This window comes from Phodopus roborovskii, unplaced genomic scaffold, assembly GCF_943737965.1.
Source record: "Phodopus roborovskii unplaced genomic scaffold, PHOROB, whole genome shotgun sequence".
In the NCBI taxonomy this organism is placed as follows: Eukaryota; Metazoa; Chordata; class Mammalia; order Rodentia; family Cricetidae; genus Phodopus; species Phodopus roborovskii.
The window spans coordinates 35,415,519-35,435,318 of NW_026126540.1; the positions used below are offsets into that span (position 1 = coordinate 35,415,519).

The 19,800-nt window shown below is 38.6% G+C and overlaps 1 protein-coding gene across 1 annotated transcript in view; it reads right to left on the minus strand.

Annotated features, from left to right (window-relative positions):
• Positions 1-2,097: 2,097 nt before the first annotated feature.
• Positions 2,098-19,800, minus strand: part of Capza1 (capping actin protein of muscle Z-line subunit alpha 1) — a 40,522-nt gene continuing 22,819 nt past the window's right edge. Inside the window, exons 4-10 of the mRNA XM_051199318.1 lie at positions 18,671-18,734; positions 17,525-17,731; positions 13,125-13,204; positions 12,130-12,208; positions 7,511-7,582; positions 4,516-4,578; positions 2,098-4,202 (exon numbers count right to left, since the gene is read on the minus strand). Of these exons, the coding sequence (XP_051055275.1) occupies positions 4,062-4,202; positions 4,516-4,578; positions 7,511-7,582; positions 12,130-12,208; positions 13,125-13,204; positions 17,525-17,731; positions 18,671-18,734 (706 nt within the window). The 3' untranslated portion in view covers positions 2,098-4,061. The remainder of the gene's footprint in view (positions 4,203-4,515; positions 4,579-7,510; positions 7,583-12,129; positions 12,209-13,124; positions 13,205-17,524; positions 17,732-18,670; positions 18,735-19,800) is intronic.

Genomic DNA, 19,800 nt, shown 5'->3' on the forward strand with positions numbered 1-19,800 from the left:
CACAAGTTGGGCTGTTCAGAAACAAGAGGTTGGTTATGGATATCTGGTATAGTAGGTAGCTCAACATGGTATGGTATAGTAGGTAGCTCAATACAGAACTCTAAACTATATCTGGGCACGTAGAAGGTTGAGGCAGGAGATTTCAAATTGAAGGCAGCCTGGGCTACCTAGCAAGACCATCAAACACAAAACAAGGCCCCATCTGTAAATCATAAGATGGCATTTTTTGAATTTGGAGAGAATGTGTCAAGTACTCCATTAGTAAATAAGTCTATTACCAAATTTTAGATTATAAAACAGGCAAGGTACTAGAATTGGGGAATGAACAGAGGGACAACCAGAGGTTCAGATGATCAAGAAACAATGTTCAACAATGTACCTAGAGCCCCAAATATGAGAGGTTTCACAAAATAAACAAACAAAACACAAAACAAAACAACAACAAAAAACCCTGTTCTCTGTCTAGGATAGGTTAGGCTGATTTATCACAGTGTGATAAAATGAAGCCACTACCCTGTTGAGAAGTCAGGTGTCAACTTCCTCTGGTTTATACAAGTAAACCAGAACTGTGTAAGTATATAGGTCAGAGGACAGCTTTTGGGAATTGGTTCTTTCTTCAATCATGTGGGTTCTAGAAGCAAACTCAGGCCATGAACTTCCTGGCAGGGACTCTGACCAGCTGAACCATCTTACCACCTTGCCAACTCTCAAACATAGTTTTTTCAGTCTTCCAGGAATAAGGACATCAATGGATAGAATTTAGGAAAGGCCAGTAGAGGTAAAAGACAAAGTCAAGAATATTTTAATGTTTACAAGAATGGAACACAGTTAAATGCCCCTCCTTCCCAAGCAAGGAATCTCAGTTGGTACAAGATGATAAAGCATAGGAACTCCGTTAATTTGAAACAAGATAAAAAACCTTTCTTATAGGCTACTGGTAGTTAAGTCTGACTTGGAAGAGAGGAAAGCATTTAAGGTTAAGCCAATGTGAAATAATATTCAGTCTTAAGCTACAGGAATCCTTCCAATTTTACCTCCTGCCTAGTGACTGCAATCATATTCAGGCCCTGCTCTTTCATAACCAGATTCTTTTCGACATTGGTGGAAATCCTAAACAAAATCTTTGAGTAATTGGTAGCTTTTGTGTAGAGAGTGGTAAGATTTAGAATTTTGTTTGTTAATAAAATTCCTAGCATTTATTTTTCCTTTTCTCTGAGACAGGGTTTCTCTGTGTACACCTGGCTGTCCTGGAAATCTTCTCTACATTTATTTTTAATATTTTGTACATTGGTGTTTGCTCACATGTATGTTTGTATGAGGGTATCAGATTCCTTGGAACTAGAGTTACAGACAGTTGTGAGCTGCCACGTGGGTGCTGGGAATTGAACCCAAGTCCTCTGGAAGAGTAGTCAGTGCTCTTAACCACTGAGGCACTTCTCCAACCTTCCTGGAACCCAATTTTAGAACAGGCTGCCTCTGAACTCAGAAATCCACCTGTCTCTGCCTCCCAAGTGCTGGGAACAAAGGTGAGCACCACCATACCAGGCTTTCCTAGTGGTAATTTTAAAAAATGTTTGTATGTATTTGTGTGTATGCTCAGAGGCCAGAAGAGCATTGGAGCCCCCGGAACTGGGTTACAGGTGGCTGTGTGCTACCTGACATGGGTGCTGGAAACAGAACTTGGGTCTTCTGCGAGAAACAATCAGTATTCACTCTTAACAGCAGACTCATCTCTCTAGCTCCCCTCTGTCCTCTACCCCTACCTTTTTTATCTTGGAAATGGCCTCATATGTAGTTTGGACTGACCTGAAACTCACTATGTAGCCCTGTCTGGCTTCAAATTCACAGAAGTCCTCCTGCCTCAGCCTCAGAGACTATTCACACCTAAAAAGGAGCTGTTCTTTACAAGCCTTTGCATATTTACTGAGTCCACAGTAGTTGAAAGTAGGACAAATTAGCTGATTATAGTCAAATATCTTACCTAAGAACAAAGGCTGACAGGACAGAAAGGACAGACACAATTTTAGAATAAAACAGGTGTATTTCTATTGGACTACCTGATACAGAAGATAGTGTGGCATGGATGGATAGTATGAATGACAAATAATACAAATATATTTTATTTGAAATAAACAAAAATGCTTACACAGCTTTCATTTGCAAACAAACTTCTGCTTGCCTATATTACTAAGCAAAAAACAAAGCTGAAGTAAAACACCCTTCTGTTTTGACTTGTTTTGGGGGACAGGTAGGAAGACACTACTTGGTTATTTAAAAAACTGACCTTCCCCTAAGGCCTGGTCATAGAAATGTAAACAATGTAAATGAATCCACCATTACCAGTTGTCATAGGTCATATCACATTACCTGTGTGCACTGAGATCACGCACACAAACCTGCCAACATACCTGGGAAGGTTATATCACAGTTACATATGAGTTCTAGGCAGGCAGTATGATGGAGAAAGGAATCTGGAATGAGTTTAGAAGAAAGCACTGGCATTTTCTGAAATGTTAGTTATGATAGAAAGACACTGCCTAGAAGTTCTCCTTTTCACTTTGGTTCATTCCAGCTTTGTGAGTGACATAGCTGTTTGATTCATCTGCTTACAGAGCAATCCTGCCAGGCAGCATTAAAACACAGATACCTATTATTCCTTCAACACCTGTGTTTTTCAAGTTTTATACTCGATTACATCCACAGTATGTCACCAGTTCCTGAATATTAACCAGAAATACAAATGGGCAGAACTCCTCTAAAATTGCTGACATCTGTTGAGGCATTCCTGAAGGTATTGCTACTGGCAGGAAAGTGGACCGAGGAGAGTGAAAACTCGGGGCAGCCGGGCTTGGTCAGACTGGATTAAGACTTCTAGAATCTGATCCTGTGTTTCAATTTTTCCACATATTTAAACATAGTAGAACTTTGGGGGAAAGTCTCCCCATGACAGTTCTCAAAACAAAGTTTCAGGGCTAGCTACATCAAAATTCCCTTGCAAATAGGAAAGCACCTGTGACCTTTACAATAAGAATGAGTTCTATTGACTAACAAAAAGAATTTAGGACTAGGGCCTAGGCATATAATAGGCATAAATTCTATTCACTGAGAGACAAAGCCCAGGAATTAGGGCCTAAACAATGCTCAGAATACCGTGTGGGGTAGGGGGACGGTGGTAGTGGGGATTCAGTTGGAGGCTGGCTCTTAATAGAATAGCAAAGGATCACCAGGTTGTTTGATCCAGACATTCCAGCATTCCAGGTAATCAGGCATCATTCTTTCCTTCCACTGAGAAAATAGGCCCATGTGATTGACAATCCTGGATTCCCCCAGTGCTTTTTCTAAGTTGTACTTCCTGCAGACATCTATGGCTACAATGGAAGTATATGAGAGGAGGCGAGAGAATGAAAATAAACGTTCATGTGCAGGGGATGTGGTTCAAGTCTTTGGATTTAAAAACAAGTCCCCAAAGAAGCTGCTGTCATGGAATTTCAGGAAACTTCCTTTGCCTCCCAACATGGACCCAAAAAGCCCCAATCCAAATGTATGAAAACTACAATTGTGAAATGCTATGAATGATCAAAGCAGTCAGAGAAGTGTGTTGTCCACTTAGCTACAGTTTGTAGCATAGCCTCTTTAGCAATTGGTGAATCAGTAAAAGCCACTGAAGACTGGAAATGCTTTAAAGCACAGGGTAAAAAGTCCTCAACAAATACTCTGTAAAAACCAGTAATAGGACGTCATGTCATGGCTAGGAAATTTTCTAAACAGTAAAATGACTTCAGGATAGATCTCTTTGACATTAAATGTAGCAGAATTAAAAAAAAATTTTTTTTTACAAGTAGATATAATGATAACAGAAAATTACAGGGCAGAGAACACACACATGAAAGAATCAAGACAGTGCTGTAGGTTCAACAGTTTTCCATGAGGCTAGAAGATCTGTTAACTTTGTTAACTAGCAAAATATCACTCTTGTTTGCTTATAAATCACTTATTTATCATATGACCACGCCATGTTGAATCCTTTTCTTTCCTTGGACTGGAGACTCCTACAGTCGGTCTTAAGCATTTTGCATTTCTTTGCCAATCTTGTAACTGAGTATCTTGTTCCAGTCGATTTTGGTGCGGGTAACTGGAAGCTGCCTGCGCAAGGCTTTGAACGTGGTGTCTGACATTGTTTGATAGTTTTCACTAATTGCTGTCTGCAATACATAAATGATGATGAGTTGTTTTATAGAAAGAATTGTTTGTGAACAGGAAGGTAATCAGACAAAAGACATGCTAGAAAGGACACAGGACAACATGTATTTTGAGCTCCTTTCCAATATCAATAGCAAATCAAACTCATCTGTACTCCTGAGACATGGCTGCAGTTTTGTAATTGTAAACAGAATGCCAAACTAGGATCTGTAGAGAATCACACTTAGTAACCTCCAACAATGTATGTTCTCATGTTAAAGGGCACAAGGGATTGAACAAAACCACAGGAACATAACACCCAAATCTTATTATTACCTGATACTCATTTTCTGCACTCTCTATGATTTTAATAAATTCCTTGGCAGTTTGGACTTCATTCTAATGAAATAAAAGAAAATAACATTTTAAAAAATGAGTAAGCAATGGAAAGACAGTGAAAAGCCCACCCCATGAACTAACACTTGTGCAATGATCCTAGTTTAGCCAGTGTGTGCACATTACGTCCCCTTAATTCTAGGTCAACACTGTGAAGTGGATATGTTCATTTGGCAGATGACAAAACAGGACCTTAAGTGGCCTCACCAAAATTATACAGCTTATGAATAATAAAGAAAGGGTCTAGGGGCTGGTGGGATGGCTCAGCAAGTAAAGATGCTTGCCTCAAGCCTGACAACCTGAGTTCAACAACTGGAACCTTCAGACTGTCAGAAAAATAAATTGACTTCTGAACTTCCATAGGTTGACCTTTGCACAAATACCATGTGTGCACCACCCTCAAACAAATTAAATAAATGTATCAATAATGAAAAAAGAAAGATTGGATCTAAATCTAGGACTTTGCCCCAAGAATCAATATTCTCTCCATTCTACCATTATATAGTCCCCAAACATAGCATCTGTGTGCATGTCTATTGCATGTGCAGTACTGGGGACTTTATACATATTAGGCAAATGCTTTACTGCTGAGCTTTATATCCTCATCCTTCTTTACGTGTGTCTTTTTTTTTTCCTCCTGGGACAGGGTTTCAATGTATAGCCCTGGCGGTCCTGGAACTCACTCTGTATACCAAGCTGTTCAAACTCACAAAGATCTGCCTGCCTCTGCCTCCCAAGTGCTGGGATTAAATGTGTGTCGCCACCACCACCCTACTGTCTTGTTTTTTTTTTTTTTTTTTTCTTTTCTCTTTTTTTTCTTTTTGGCACAATGTCTCCTGTATTGCAGCCTGGTACTGAACTTGCTATGTAGCTAAGAAGGACCTTAATACCTGATCTTTCTGCCTTTGTCTCTCAAGTACTAGCATAATAGGTATATACCACCATACATAGTTTCTCAGCCCCCTTTTTAGATTTGTGTGTATGTGCAAGTGCATATTTGCCTTCAGAGGCCAAATGAAGGGACCTCTGGAGCTGGAGTTACAGGTGGTTGTAAACCACTACTATGGATGCTGGGAATTAAACTTTGATCTTCTGTAAGAGCTATATCTCTCTCTCCCCACCTCCCCTCACAAGTCCTTCAAAAACGTTTTACTTTGAGACAGGATCTCCTAGTAAACTGCTATGTAGCTGAGGTAGGGCTTGAATTTATTTTCTCTTTAGACTTGTTTTATCATAATTATGTGCATATGAGTGCATCTGTATGTGGGATTATGCATGCATGTTTGAGTGCAGGTTAGTGCAGAATCCTAAGGAGGGTATGGGGTCACTTGGAACTGGAATTACAGGGACCCTAATCATTGAACTATCTACCCAGCCCTGGTCTTGAACTTTTCAGTCTTCTTCCTGCTTTAGCTTTTTGAATAGGTGGGCTTACAAGTACAGGTAGAGTTGCATTACCTGGCTTATGTCTTGAAACCTTTTTCTTTTGTTTGAAAGTCTCACATAATCCTGGGTTGTTCTCACTAAGTTCCAAGGCTAAACCTGAAGTTCTTCTATAGTTCAGGATGGCATGTTAAAATGTTTTGAGATAAGATCTCCTATTGCCAAAGCTAGCCTTAAACTCCTGATATTCCTGTTGCCACTTCCAAAATGCTAGGATTACTGAACTATGCTACCATGCCTAGTTTCATTATTTCTAATTAAATATTTTAACATTACAAATTTTCATTTCAAAAATTTTAACAGAGATAACATTTACATTATAGTATAGATACACTAGTCTCGAACTAACAACAATCTTTCTGCCCTACTCTTTGAGTGTGAAGAGTACATACAGGTATGCCCTGCCATGCTGAGCAGTTTATTTTTTTGTTTTTCGAACAAGGTTGTTTTGGAGCCTGTCCTAGAACTAGCTATGTAGACCAGGCTGGTCTCAAACTCACAGAGATCTGCCTGCCTCTGCCTTCCAAGTGCTGGGATTAAAGGCATGCGCCACCACAGCAGTTATATATTTTTTTAGAATAATGTAAACATTGATAAATATAATACAAACAAAAGCTCTTTGTGCAATTACTTTTTTAAAAAATATTTATTTTATATTCCTGCGTTACCTGTCTTCATGCACATTAGAAGAAGGACACCCTGCTTTAAAAAAAAAAAAAAGCTGGGCAGAGAAGTATATATACACCTGAAGCCCTAGACAGGAAGATTAGGAATTCAAGGTCATCTTTAGCTACATAAGATCCCACAAGGCCTTGGGTTCCACTCCCAGCACTGCACACACCGGACATAGTGGTGTATACCTGAAATCTCAGCAGTGGAGAGGGAGAGGCAGGAAGGAGTTAAGGTCATCAGTGGCTACAAAGCAAGGTCAGAGACAAACTGGGATATGCAGGAACCTGTCTCAAACAAATCCCCAAAAACCAAAGAAAAGAAGGTTCTTTTAAGACATGACAACTATCTTAATCAAAGACTTAAACCAATACAGACCCTCGACTGTTAAAATCTACACAGTTCCTGGGCAGTGGTGGAGCATGCCTTTAATCCTGGCATTCAGGAGGCATAGACAGGTGGTTCTCTGAGTTTGAGGCCAGCCTTGTCTACAAAGCTACACAGAGGAACCCTGTCTCAGAAAAACAAACAAACAAACAAACAAATAAATAAAATCTGAGATGGCTCAGAGGTTAAGAGCACTGTTTGCTCTTCCAGAGGTCCTGAGTTCAATTCCCAGCAACCACATGGTGGCTCACAGCCATCTATAATGAGATATGGTATCCTTTTCCAGCCTGCAGGCATGTATACATGATAAATAAATCTAAAAAAAAAAAAAAAAAAAACCCCAAAACAACAACAACAACAACAACAAAAAAAATCCTGCCATTGTCTCTCAGGTGCAAAGCTAATTTCCTAAAACAGATAAGCAAGGCATACTCACTGAAACAGTTACTGAATCCTGCACATCTTTATGGCTGACCAACTGAACATTGCCATCTTCATAATAATGAACCTGTGAGAGATAATATTTGAGAAGGGTTAGGCACAGTTCATGCAGAAATGCAGTGCTGAGAGAATAATCCATGTCTGAAGCCATTTTTACCAACTGAACAAACAATATGATTAATGACAATTCACAATGGCATGAAAATTCATGTAACAAATCGAAGAACTCTCTGATTTGAAGAGAGAAAATGGATTACTAAGTTTAACAAACACACTTGTTCCATTATAGGCACTGGGCTACACATTATGATACAAATACAATTAACATTCTAGAGTCTTGATAGGTAACTCTGGCTGGCCTAGAAGTTGAGGCAATCAGACTGTGCTGGGATTACAGTAGTAAGCCACCCCAAGAGATAAGATCCTACTCCAACAGGATCAAAATAATTAAAATAAAAATCACTGATCATCAGTTTTTCTCTATGAAAATCAAGGACTCTTAATGAACTGAGGTATTTCTCTTTCTGCGTTTTTATTAATATTGGCAATTATACTGTGTTCAGGAAAAGCTTGAATGTTAAAGGGAGGACTGAAAACCAGAAATATTAGTAAATTACAAAAATAAGAAGCTGAAGAGATGTGCAGTGGTTAAGAACATCAGCTGTTCTTGCAGAGCACCCAAGTTCAATTCCCAACACCCACACAGCATGTCAAAACCACTCATAAATTCATTTACAGGGGATCTGATGTCCTTTTTTGATTTCCTTGGACACCGGCACATAATAAGGTACAGAGACATACATGCCAGTGAAACATATACATATATAAAGCAAAAATAATTTTACAAAAATAAGTGTTAGGTTATTGAGATGGCTCAGTGGGTAAAGACTCCTGCTTCTAGGCCTGAGGACTACATGGTAGAAGGAGAAAACCAACTCCCTCCTGTTGTTTTCTGACCTCCTTGGATGCACTGTGACATAAATAATTTTAAAAAGTTGTAGGATGGAAGAATTTTTGTAGTTATAGATGCAGCTTAATGGTGCTAAGGTAGCACTTGCTTATTCCATGAGACCCCAGAGTCTATTCCTAACCCACAAAACAACAGCAACATAGTTATTGAATATGTAAGATATAGTGATGAGCTACAACCAAAAAACAATTTTCTTTTTTCTCTCCCCCCAAGACAGGGTTTCTCTGTATTGCTTTGGAGCCTGCCCTGGAACTCACTCTGCAGACATGTAAGGCTCAGGGATTTGGGCAAGTTACAAGATTCATTCAACTTTCTTAACAGGACTACAAACTGGCCATACAGAGTAGGATAGGGGAGTCATCTGTAAAATGGAAAACAGCATCAAAGACCCAAACCTGACAGTGTTTTGAATATAGGAGCTGTCCCCTCAGCAGATAAGGTAGAGGTGACCCATTAAGGGGTTAGAGCATAATTGGTTTAGTTGAGGGAACAGCAAAGACTCACTATATTAATAGATGTGAACAAGCATGACACAAGACACAATTACCAAGTTGAAGCTAGATGGTGAGGAGGGCAAAGATGTTACGACCAAATTAAGAATTCAAACTCTGGAATCATAAGAAAAGGCAGGTAAGGTGGTAATGTGTAGGAGCTGAAGCAAGAGGACTGATGCCAATATAACTAACTATACAGTGAATTCAAGCCCATCATGGGCCACACAGTGAAATCAAACCCAAAGCCACAAAAAAGAACATGTAACTAGTTTGAACTCCCGTCACAGTTTTTTTTTTTTATTTTTTATTTTGACAAACTCTCATTCTGTACCTCCTGCTTTAGCCTCCTGAACAGATAGGATTATAGGTCTGGACATGACAATGTTTTGCTTCTTAAGAACTACATTATGGATCTGGGTGGTGGTGGCACACGGCCTTTAATCCCAGCGCTCAGAAGGCAGAGGTGGGAGGATCTCTGTGAGTTGGAGTCCAGCCTAGCCAACAGAGAGATAGATCCAGGACAGCCAGGCCTGCTACACAGAGAAACCCTGTCTTGAAAAACTAAAACAACAACAAAAAAGAACTACAACATGGAAAAGAAGGGCGGTAAGTCTCAATAATATAAATACAAATGAGAATCTAAGAAATACCAGTTTTATAGGTTCATATACCAACAACAGTTTTAGAAATTCAACTTAAACTACTTGTTCTGAAAACATCTCCATGATCTAATGAAACAAAACTAAAACACAGCAAAGTCCTGTTGACTAACATAAACTTCAATGTACCTACTATCAATTTAAATCTTTAGAAATTGTTACTTCTCAGAACTATACTTTTACCTATAGAACACCAAATTTCCCAATGGAAAATAAAAAGGGTAAGATACATATGACTTTTATTTTAAATCAAATTCATTGTAGGGTGTACATGCCTTCGTGTGTGGATGTCTAAGGTCAGCTTGCAGGAGCTGGTTCTCCTCACCATCTGAAACTGGGTATTAAACTCAGGCCATCAGACTTGAGAGCAGACAGACACCTTTATCTATTGATTATCTTGCTAGCCATTATTTTGACTATTAAAAGGTAAGTGAATGGCAGGCCCAGCTCTTAGAACTTGGGAGGACAAGGCAGGAGAATGGGTATATGTGACACTCTGTTTCAAAATTAGAAAGAAAAACAAGCCTTGTGGTAGTACAAGCCTATTACCTCAGCATTTTAGAAGTGGAAGCAGGAGGATCAGGTTTATAATTGTTCTAGATCAGAAAAGGAATACAAGACACCTGTCTTACAACTCCCAAAAACTTGGGGCTTGGAGTTTTGCTTAGTGGTAGACTTTTTTTTTTTTTTTTTTTTTTTTTTAAAGCACCCTGGGCTTCATCCCAAGCATACAAATAAGCCCTGGTTGGGGGTCAATGCCTATATTCCAAGAGGATGAAGCAGGAGAATCAAGTTATCTTAAGCTATATAAGAGCAAGTTCAAGGCCAACCTGAGCAATATAGGAGACCTGTCTCAAAAAGACAACAACTAAAAAAGCCAGTATAAACAAAGAGGCATTAGACCCTGATATAAAATTTTGTCAGGAATTGTCATTCTGTACATGTTCTAACTGTAGGTTTACACTGGAAAAGATAAAGCATAAATAATTATTTCTGTCTGAAAAAGAAATGTATTTATATAAATGTATAGCAATTTGCCTGATTAAAGACAGGAGAAGTCTGGAGTATTAGGCCATGTTGTGGATTTAATTGTCAAGACCAGAAAGACAGTTTTGATATTTTCGGTTTGGCTCTGCATGAGGGAGACCCAGGAAAAAGATGTGAGGTAGTCTTACTTACTAGCAAGGACAAAGGGAGTTTATGTAAGCACACTGCTGAGCTGGTCACAGCTGTAGGCACCAAGTGCTGGCAGACAAGACAGAGCATGCCCAGTATTGTTCTACCTACAGAGTATAGGCTCCCGCGTTTATCTATTAGCTTATACATTTACTCCACTGAAGGTTTTCTCAGAGCTGTAGTAAAGATGAATGCCAACAGCACCTGCATGGATGTAGTAGGCTTTAAATGTTCCTCTTTTGGTGCTAGGGACAGACCTAACTTGTCCTTTAGGTTTGCCCTCTACCATTAGCTATGCCCCTGTACTCGATTAAATCACATTTTGAAAATGTAATTCTTGCTAATTTTTTATTAAAGGCAAAACAATACAACATGGGTATGATTAGATACTGATCATTTAATTTATCAGAACTATTTAATCTGGTATCAGTCAGCTAGACTGAAAATAGACCACCTGAATTAAGGTGCCATATCTCTTCAAAGATTCTAGCTAACCCAGACAGATAGCAAATGAGCTAATATCTACCATTCAGCTTCCTCTGTCGTGGCATCAACAATAAAAGCTGCTCACTTGACCACTGACATTCATTCCATGAGATGACAGTACCTGGATTTCTCTAGAATCCCTCTGCTTTAGTTTAAATTTAATCTTATTTAGTTAAAACCTTTTCTGTCCTCTGTGAGTTCAAGGCCAGCCTGATCTAGATAGAGAAACCCTGTCTCAAAAAAAAAAAAAAACCCTACTTTCTGTCAAAAACATAAAAATCCAACAACAATAAAACTAATTTTTTAAATTAAAACGAAACAAAAACCTGCATGGTTTTTCTACATAGTCCTGGATGTCCTGGAACTCACTATGTAGACCAGGCTGGTCTCAAATTCACTGAGAGCGCCCCTCATCGGCCCTCGGATTAAAGGTGTATGCTACCATGCATGGTACCCACCTCCTAACTTCTTAATACTTACTTTATTCTTTCCTGAAACCACTGTTTGATTATTCCTAAAAGATCTTGATGTCCTTGAAAGAAAATAGTATGAAAGAAACAAAGTATCCTTCATCAACCCAGAATAGCTCTCTTCTCAAGTAACTCCTGGGAAGGAGGCTTCTACTTCCATTCACTGCTACTGACCTCTATTTTGCATCAATATATACTTTAGTACTCTGCTCCCTTCCTCTCTGTGTGGCACTTGAATCAAACCCAGGCCCTTGCTCATATGGTATGGAAGTGCTCTATTAGTCTTTATAGCTAGTATCAGAATGAAGAGCAAATGACACTTTTATTTTAACCATCACCTATAAATACATTGCATTTACCTGAATCTTGAGCACTCCAACCACCTGGGCCGTAGGTGGTGTGATGGTGAACTTCCACTCTGATCTCCAACGACCATTCCTATTAAAACACATGATGTTGCAGAATTATCAGTAGGCACAAGAAAGAGGTGATCTGACAGAAGTTTGCAATTGTGGTGACTGGAGGCATTTTACGTGACAAACTCAAGATTGTCAATATATAAGTTTGTATCCGAGAGGCTGATCACTAATAAGCGTTTTCTAAGGTATTTGGACTTCACTTTTCCTTTGTACCCTCTGAGGCAGAAACAACTGTTCTGATCATAGAAGGTTCTTCTCAAGTCAGGAGAGGCTGCTTAGGAGCACTAAGCTGTACAATCAGCCCAGGTATGGACAACCCCAACCCAAGGAAAATTGAAGACTTTCAACTGAATACTTTGTAGATCACATATTCTCATTTGGTATAACAAATAGTACTTTGTGTTTTCTTCTTTCCTTCCTTTTTTTTTTTTTTTTTTTTTTTTTTTTTTGAGACAGGGTTTCTCTGTGTAGCTTTGGAGCCTCTCCTGGCACTTATGCTGTAGATCAGGCTGGCCTGGAACTCACATACTATCTGCCCACCTCTGCCTTCCAAGTGTTGGGATTAAAGGCTAGTACCAACACCGCCCTGGCTCAACAAACAGTATTTTCAAGATACAATTATAAAAATCTAAGAAATGCTGCCAGGACTGTTACATAGAGAAATCCTGTCTTGGGGAAAAGCAAAAAACAAAACTCCACAACCACCTGCCCCCAGGAAACAACCCTCCCAACACACACAAAGAAAGAAAATGTTTTAGAAATGGAAGGAATCTAAACAAGGTTTAAACCCTTCGTTTTATAAATGGAGTGCTAAAGTCACTAAATCAAATAATCTATCCCAAGATAGTTTGAAAGAAAACAAACAAAAAACCTTAGTTAATGATTTCTTTCCAATATAAATTAGGTACAAATAGAAGACAACATCTATTTCTTACCAGAAGTTTTTGGGCTGAAACTGGTGGCTTTCAATACATGCAATAATGGTCTGTTGCCCATCTATAGTTTTAGCGTAAACCTATTGTTGGGGGGAAAACAGTTAAATATGAAGAACGTATTTATTCTATAAGAAATTGTATAAAAGCAGTATGCTAAATTGAAGTCCTTGAAGGAGGCAAAGTTTCAGAGCATGCTTATAACACAGGCCTTCACAAAGCAGATGTGTTACATTCCACCACAAAGAGTGCTACAGTAAATCCTAAGAGGCTAGTGCCTCTGGCTTATCTTATTGTGAGATATCACTTAGGCTGGGCCTCACAAAATATGTGCATTTCTGACAGGCAGAGAATGAGGCTAAAGACAAGTCAACAGCTCAGGTAGGACACCAAGGACATGCTAACTGGCAGTTGGCCCTGCCAGGTTAGTGGAGTAGTGTGAGATGTACTAGGGGGTGATAAAACAGAAAAAAGTAGATTAAATAGCAGGTAAAAAGTTTAGACTGTATTCCACAGACAATCGACAACAAAACAAGATCAGAACCATTATTTTGGGAGAAATATCAATACTGGTGCAGAAGGCAAAATGGGAAAAAAGCTTGAGGTCAGTTAGGAGGCCACAAATTAACCTAGGCAATAGTCTAGGGCACTGTGAAGGAGAATGGAAAGGAGAATGCAAAAGTTCAGTCAGAAGCTGTGCTAGCTAGTGTTTTGCTAGTTTTACACCAACTTGACACAAGCTAAAGTCATCTGTGAGGAGAGAACCTCAATAAAGAAAATGTCTTCATAAGATCAGATATAGGCAAGCCTATAGGGCATTTTCTTAATTAGTGATTGTGGAGGAGGACCCTACCCATTGTGGGTGGTGTCAACCCTGAGATGGTAGTTCTGGGTTTTATTAGAAAGCAGGCTGAGCAAGCTATGGGGAGCAAGCTAGTTAGCAGCACTCCTTCCTCTACCTCCTCTGTATCAGCTCCTGCCTGAAGGTTCCTACCCTGCAGGAGTTCCTGCCTTGACTTCCTTCAGTGATGGACTATGATGTGGGAGCATAAACCAAACAAAACTTTTCCTACTGAACTCGCTTTCAGTCATGGTGTTTCATCACAGCAGTGGTAACTCTAACAGAAGTCTAGCTGTATTTTGTAATCAAACGGCAAAGAGAAAAAGAAGTCAAAGTACACCTGAATCTACACCCGAATGATGTGGACCAATGTGATGCCATCAGCAGATTGGGAAATCCAGATAAGAGGTCTAACTAGCATTTAGAAATATCAACTCTTAGAGTGGAAGTGGTAGGGATGTGAATGGAAAGCAAAGAAAACAATCAGTAATTACTTTAGAGTTTCAAATGCATTTGTAGTGTATTTTCCTTGTTTTTGTTTGTTTGTTTGTGACAGGGTCTCACTCTGTAGTCCAAGCTGGCAATTTTCCTGCCTCATCACTCCAAGTGCTGAAGTTCTAGGTGTGAGACCCACACTACTCAGACTTTGACTATATTAACTGCACTATAAATTCTTTGTTGCTTTTGTTGTCTTGGTTTTATTGTGAAACAGTGTCTCATACTCTGTTACTCACGCTGACCTGGAACTCACTATGTAGGCCAAGACAAGTCTCAAATCTACAACATTCCTCTTTTATCAAGCTCCCAATTGCTGGAGTTACAGGCATGAGCCCTGATACCTGGTAAGACTATAAACCTCCAGGACAGATAAATGCAGCTTTGGAGAGTGCCTAAATGTAAAATATGGGAGAAAAGAAAAGCAATAGCTATAGAGCAACTATGATTGATGGGTGTTGACAGAGCAGCTTAGCAAAAAAGCATTTCTAGAAGCAGGTGGTTGGGCTCAGTATGAAATGCCATATAGAAATTATGGAACCAATTGGCTGGCTAGTATGCTCAGAAAGCAGTTTGTATAGAATGGCAAAGACAGTGAAAAGTCAAAGGTTCAGACTTGTACTGCTAATGAGTAAATACACTAACAGGGAAAAATGTCCTTGGTTTCCTGGTGGAACACAGAGTACAAGCCTGGGGGGAAGGAGAAAGCAGAGAGGAGGAAGAAACAGGAGGTACAAAGAAGGTTAAAGAAACAAGTAATTCATAGGAATTACTGGGGTTGAGACAGCTTTCTCTCTTTAAAGACAAGAGAGTTAAGACTTTCTAATAAATTTAGGCATGATGGCACATGCTTATAATCCCAGCACCTGGGAAGTAGAGACAGAAAGATGGAAGAAAGCCCACATGAGAGAGACTATCTCAAAAACAAATCCAAGACCATATACCTAGGTAATAGAGGAATACACCAGAAGAGAAGACAAAGTACATACAGCCACCCTGAAGACAGAATAGTTTTCACTTGAAACAGGTAGGTTTAAGGTCTCTGAATTTGGGGTCAGCCTGGTCTACATACTGAGATCCTGTCTCAAAAACAAAAATGTAGACTAACTGTGAATGAAAATAAATGGTAAATTGCAAATATATTTAGATTACACAGCTGATTTCTTTTTTGTTTTTTTCAAGACAAGGTTTCTCTGTAGCTTTGGAGGCTGTCTGGAACTAGCTCTTGTAGACTGGTCTCGAACTCACAGAGATTTGCCTGCCTCTGCCTCCCAAGTTCTGGGATTAAAGGCGTGTGCCGCCAACGACCAGCCTAGATACTGATTTCTAAGAGAGAACTTATTCTTTCTTTTCCTGAAAAATATTTGAAAAGGAAATCTGACTTAGCTACAGTGATGTTTCCTCTATTATTTAGAAAAGACCAAACAACTAAGAATAATGGCATCTTCTTCCACTTATCTATAGATCAAGTTGTACCAGACATTGTCCCAACATTTTATGTTAACTTACTGAATCCTCACAACAACATTAAGTATACTGAGGCATAGAGACCGTAGGTAATCTATACCTAAGGTTACACAGCTAGCTAAGTAACCTGGTTAGGATTTAAACCAGTCAGGCTTCAAAGTGCTCTTAAGTAACTATATTCCTATTAAATTCATTGTTTTTTTTTTTTTTTTTTTTTTTTTTCCCCTGGAACTCATTCTATAGGCCAGACTTGCCTGGAACTCACAGAGATCTGCCTGCCTCCGTCTCTGGAGTGTTGGGATTAAAGGTCTGCACCACTGCCGCTGGGAAAACTCACCATGTTTAAAAAAGTCTAACTAGTAACTATGTACTGTGTATTTGAAGACTGCTGAGATTACTGTGTTCTCTCTCTCTCTTATACACACACACACACACACACACACACACACTATAGACAGGTGTGGTGATTTAAGCTTGTAATACCAGCACATAGAAATCTCTGGCAGGAGAATCACCTCAAGTTCAAGGCCAAAACAGGCTACAGACTGAGGTCCTATTTAAAATAAAAACAAAAATGAGGAGAAAAGTATGAAAACTAATAATATATTCTCTGTTTCTACACTCAATTTAGTCATACCACAATGTATATTTCAACACTCTGTTTTACATGTTATAAACACATGTAATTTTATTTGTCAGCTAAAAAGTTAAAAACATAGTCAGGCTTAGTGCAAGCCTGGATTTCAGCTTGGGCATCTGAGACAGAAAAGGCTAAAGGTTCAATGTCAGCTTGAACTATAAAATATGTTTCAAGGATAGCCCAGGCAACTTAGTGAGACCCTCTATCAAAACAAAAAACTATAATGAGGACTAGGGATATAGATAGGTGGCAGGATGCTTGCCTACAATGTGCCAATCCCTAGGTTCAGTCTACTTAAAGGAAAAAAAAACAAGTAAAATATATTAAACTAAGCACGATGCAAGCAACTATAAAACCCACCCACTTCTTACTCTTAGCAGTTCTCTCATAGTTCAACTCTCTGTATAGTGGAGGAAGACCTTGAACTCTTGATGCCCTTGCTTCTACATTCCAAATGTTGTGGGATTACAAGTATACAACATTAAACTTGGTTTTAAAACTTTTTGATGAGTATAGGTAATTTCTTGTGAGTAAATAAGAAAAATATAAAATACAGATATGTTAAATTATTATGTACTGAGATTAAAAAAATTTTTTTTTCCCTAGGGCTGGAGAAATGGCTTAGTAAATAAGAACGTATACTACTTTAGTAGAGGACCCGGGTTCAGGCTCCAGGGTCTATGTCAGGTGGCTCACGAACACTTGTAACTGCATCTTCTGGCTTCCAAGGGCACCTACACTCACAGGCAACCCTGCTCTCACTTATATATAATTAGAAATAGCAAATGTATATCTTATTTAAAAACTTTTCATATACTTATATTCCTTTAGAAATTATGTAGGGAAGTGACTATAACCAAGAGAAAAGAAGTGATGTCCAATACCAAAGCTTCAAAAGGATAAGATAAATGAAGGAAAAATGAGTCCCAACAGTTTGGGAGGAACAAGTAGATACTTAACAGTACAGAAGCCGTTGGAATAATGATCTTTCACGTAAGCTCTTAAAGCACTGTCACAGGATCCTCTCCAAGACTTCAAACCTCCATCCACATCTTCTGGTTGGGGGTCACTTGCTTCTTTCCGTAAATGATCAAACTTAAAGGAAATTTTGTTTCTTGGATCTAAAAATCTGCTGTTACCAAGGTCGCCGTGCTCTGTAATTAAGACCTTTCAGAGGAGAATTACAAATGTGAGTAATTCTAATGTCTTTATACTAACACAAATATGAGTAATTTTATTAAAAAAGGGGACAGAATTGTCATAGTTGGCAAAAAAATAAATATCCAATAAAAATTAATTTTTTATTTCTTTTCCACACTGACTTTTAAACCAAGTATCATTTTTATTCTCATAAAAATACTACCTTTATGGACAAGCTTTTTGCCTCCTCCCAACAAAAATACCCTTTTTTTTTAATTTCTATCTAATATATTACCAACATGTGCATTTATTCCTAGCTATAATAACAACTTTCTTTTATTTATTTATTTCTTCCCCCAAGATAGGTTTTCTCTGTGTAGTTCTGGTTGTCCTGGAACTCAACTCTATAGACCTGGCTGGCCTTGAACTCAAGATAACCATTGACCTCTGCATCCCTGAATGCTGGGATTAAAGGCAAGCAGTATCACCACCAGCTTAATGTCAACTTTCATATATTAATTTTCACATACTTTATGAAACTTTTCAGGGCCAATGTATTACTGTGAACTCTTAAGTAACACAGTTACATAGTTCAAAAATGTATTAAATGAAATATTTTTTCTCACCCAACTAGCAAATCCCTTGAGTAACTTAAACTAGCCCAAATTTAATGTCTCCTGATGTTTTCTGTTAGATTTTCTCTCTCTCGGTACCTCTCTAGAACCCAGGGGTTGCATATGCACAGTTTATAACTGAGATACATAGCAAGCCAATGGCATTCTTTTTTTTTTTTTCCATTAAAAACCCACCCAGTAGTATCAGCGAGAGGAAGAATTTCCTAATACAAAGATTATTTTAAAATGTAAGACATAAAAATATTTGGCTCCCAATTTACTATCTGCTGAAGACACCTATAGCTCTACTATCTGCCAAGCACAGATTATCTATCTAATTAGCAGTTATTACCTGGTCATCGTAGCCTTCTATCTTCACAGGTGTGAATTGATCCATGTTATACTGGGCAAATGCACTATTAAAAAAAAAATTGAAAAAGAAAATAGTATCTCCATTTTACTAGTAACTTATCAAAAAACCCGGGAAACATCCTTAGCTTTTCTTTCTCTGACACTTCACATCCAACCCACCAGTTCTATGATAAGTATAATCGAAATCTGACTCCCCTATGCCCACTGCTTCTACTCTAAATTACTACCTTCATCTCTCAACTGCCTTCATTCAGCCTCTGCCCCTTACAGAGTTAACAGAGTACATAGCCGGTGATTATTCTAAACCTTAAATCTTACCATGTCATTCTCTGCTTAACATTCTTAACAGTGTCATCTCCCTCAAAAAATGAAATTCACTCTTCAGTGTGACCTATAACATCCTGCTTACAGCAAAAGTGCTTATCAGGGAATGGTCTGTGTTTAGAAGCATTGGTGCCAAAATACAGGAAAGAAGGTAAATCCTAGGCTGATCTAATACATTATCTATGTGAATTTTATACCCAGGAATAATAAAGCCTTCTTCAGTTTATAAAGGAAGCAATAATGATGGCGAGGGTTACTGAAATAGCATGTACCAGACACCAGAAAGATTCTGACCCAGAGACTACAGCATTTCACTCCAGAAATACAGTAAGCTTTTTATTCCCATAAGAAAAAATTCTACTTTAAGAAGAAGCAGGTTCTCCAAACACAAGGGTGTGGGCACACACACAGAGCTTTAGTGCCCATCAGTGTATTTAAAACAGCAGAAGCACCTGAACTACATAGCGACATAACAGGACAGAATCAGGACAACTATTGCATTTGTTTTGAGTTAGAGCATTTTTCAAACTATGGGTATAGACTCCTTTGGGGTGGGGGTGGGGTGATCATTTCACAGGGGTCACCTAATACTATCTGCATATCAGACATTTATATTATGATTTCTAACAATAGCAAAACTACAGTTATGAAGTAGCAATGAAAATAATTTTATGGTTGGGGTCACTACAACATGAGGAATTGTATTAAAGGGTCACAGCACTATAAAGGTTGAGAAACACAGATTTAGAGTTTCAATTTGTAGCTCAGGCTAGTCTTGAACATAAT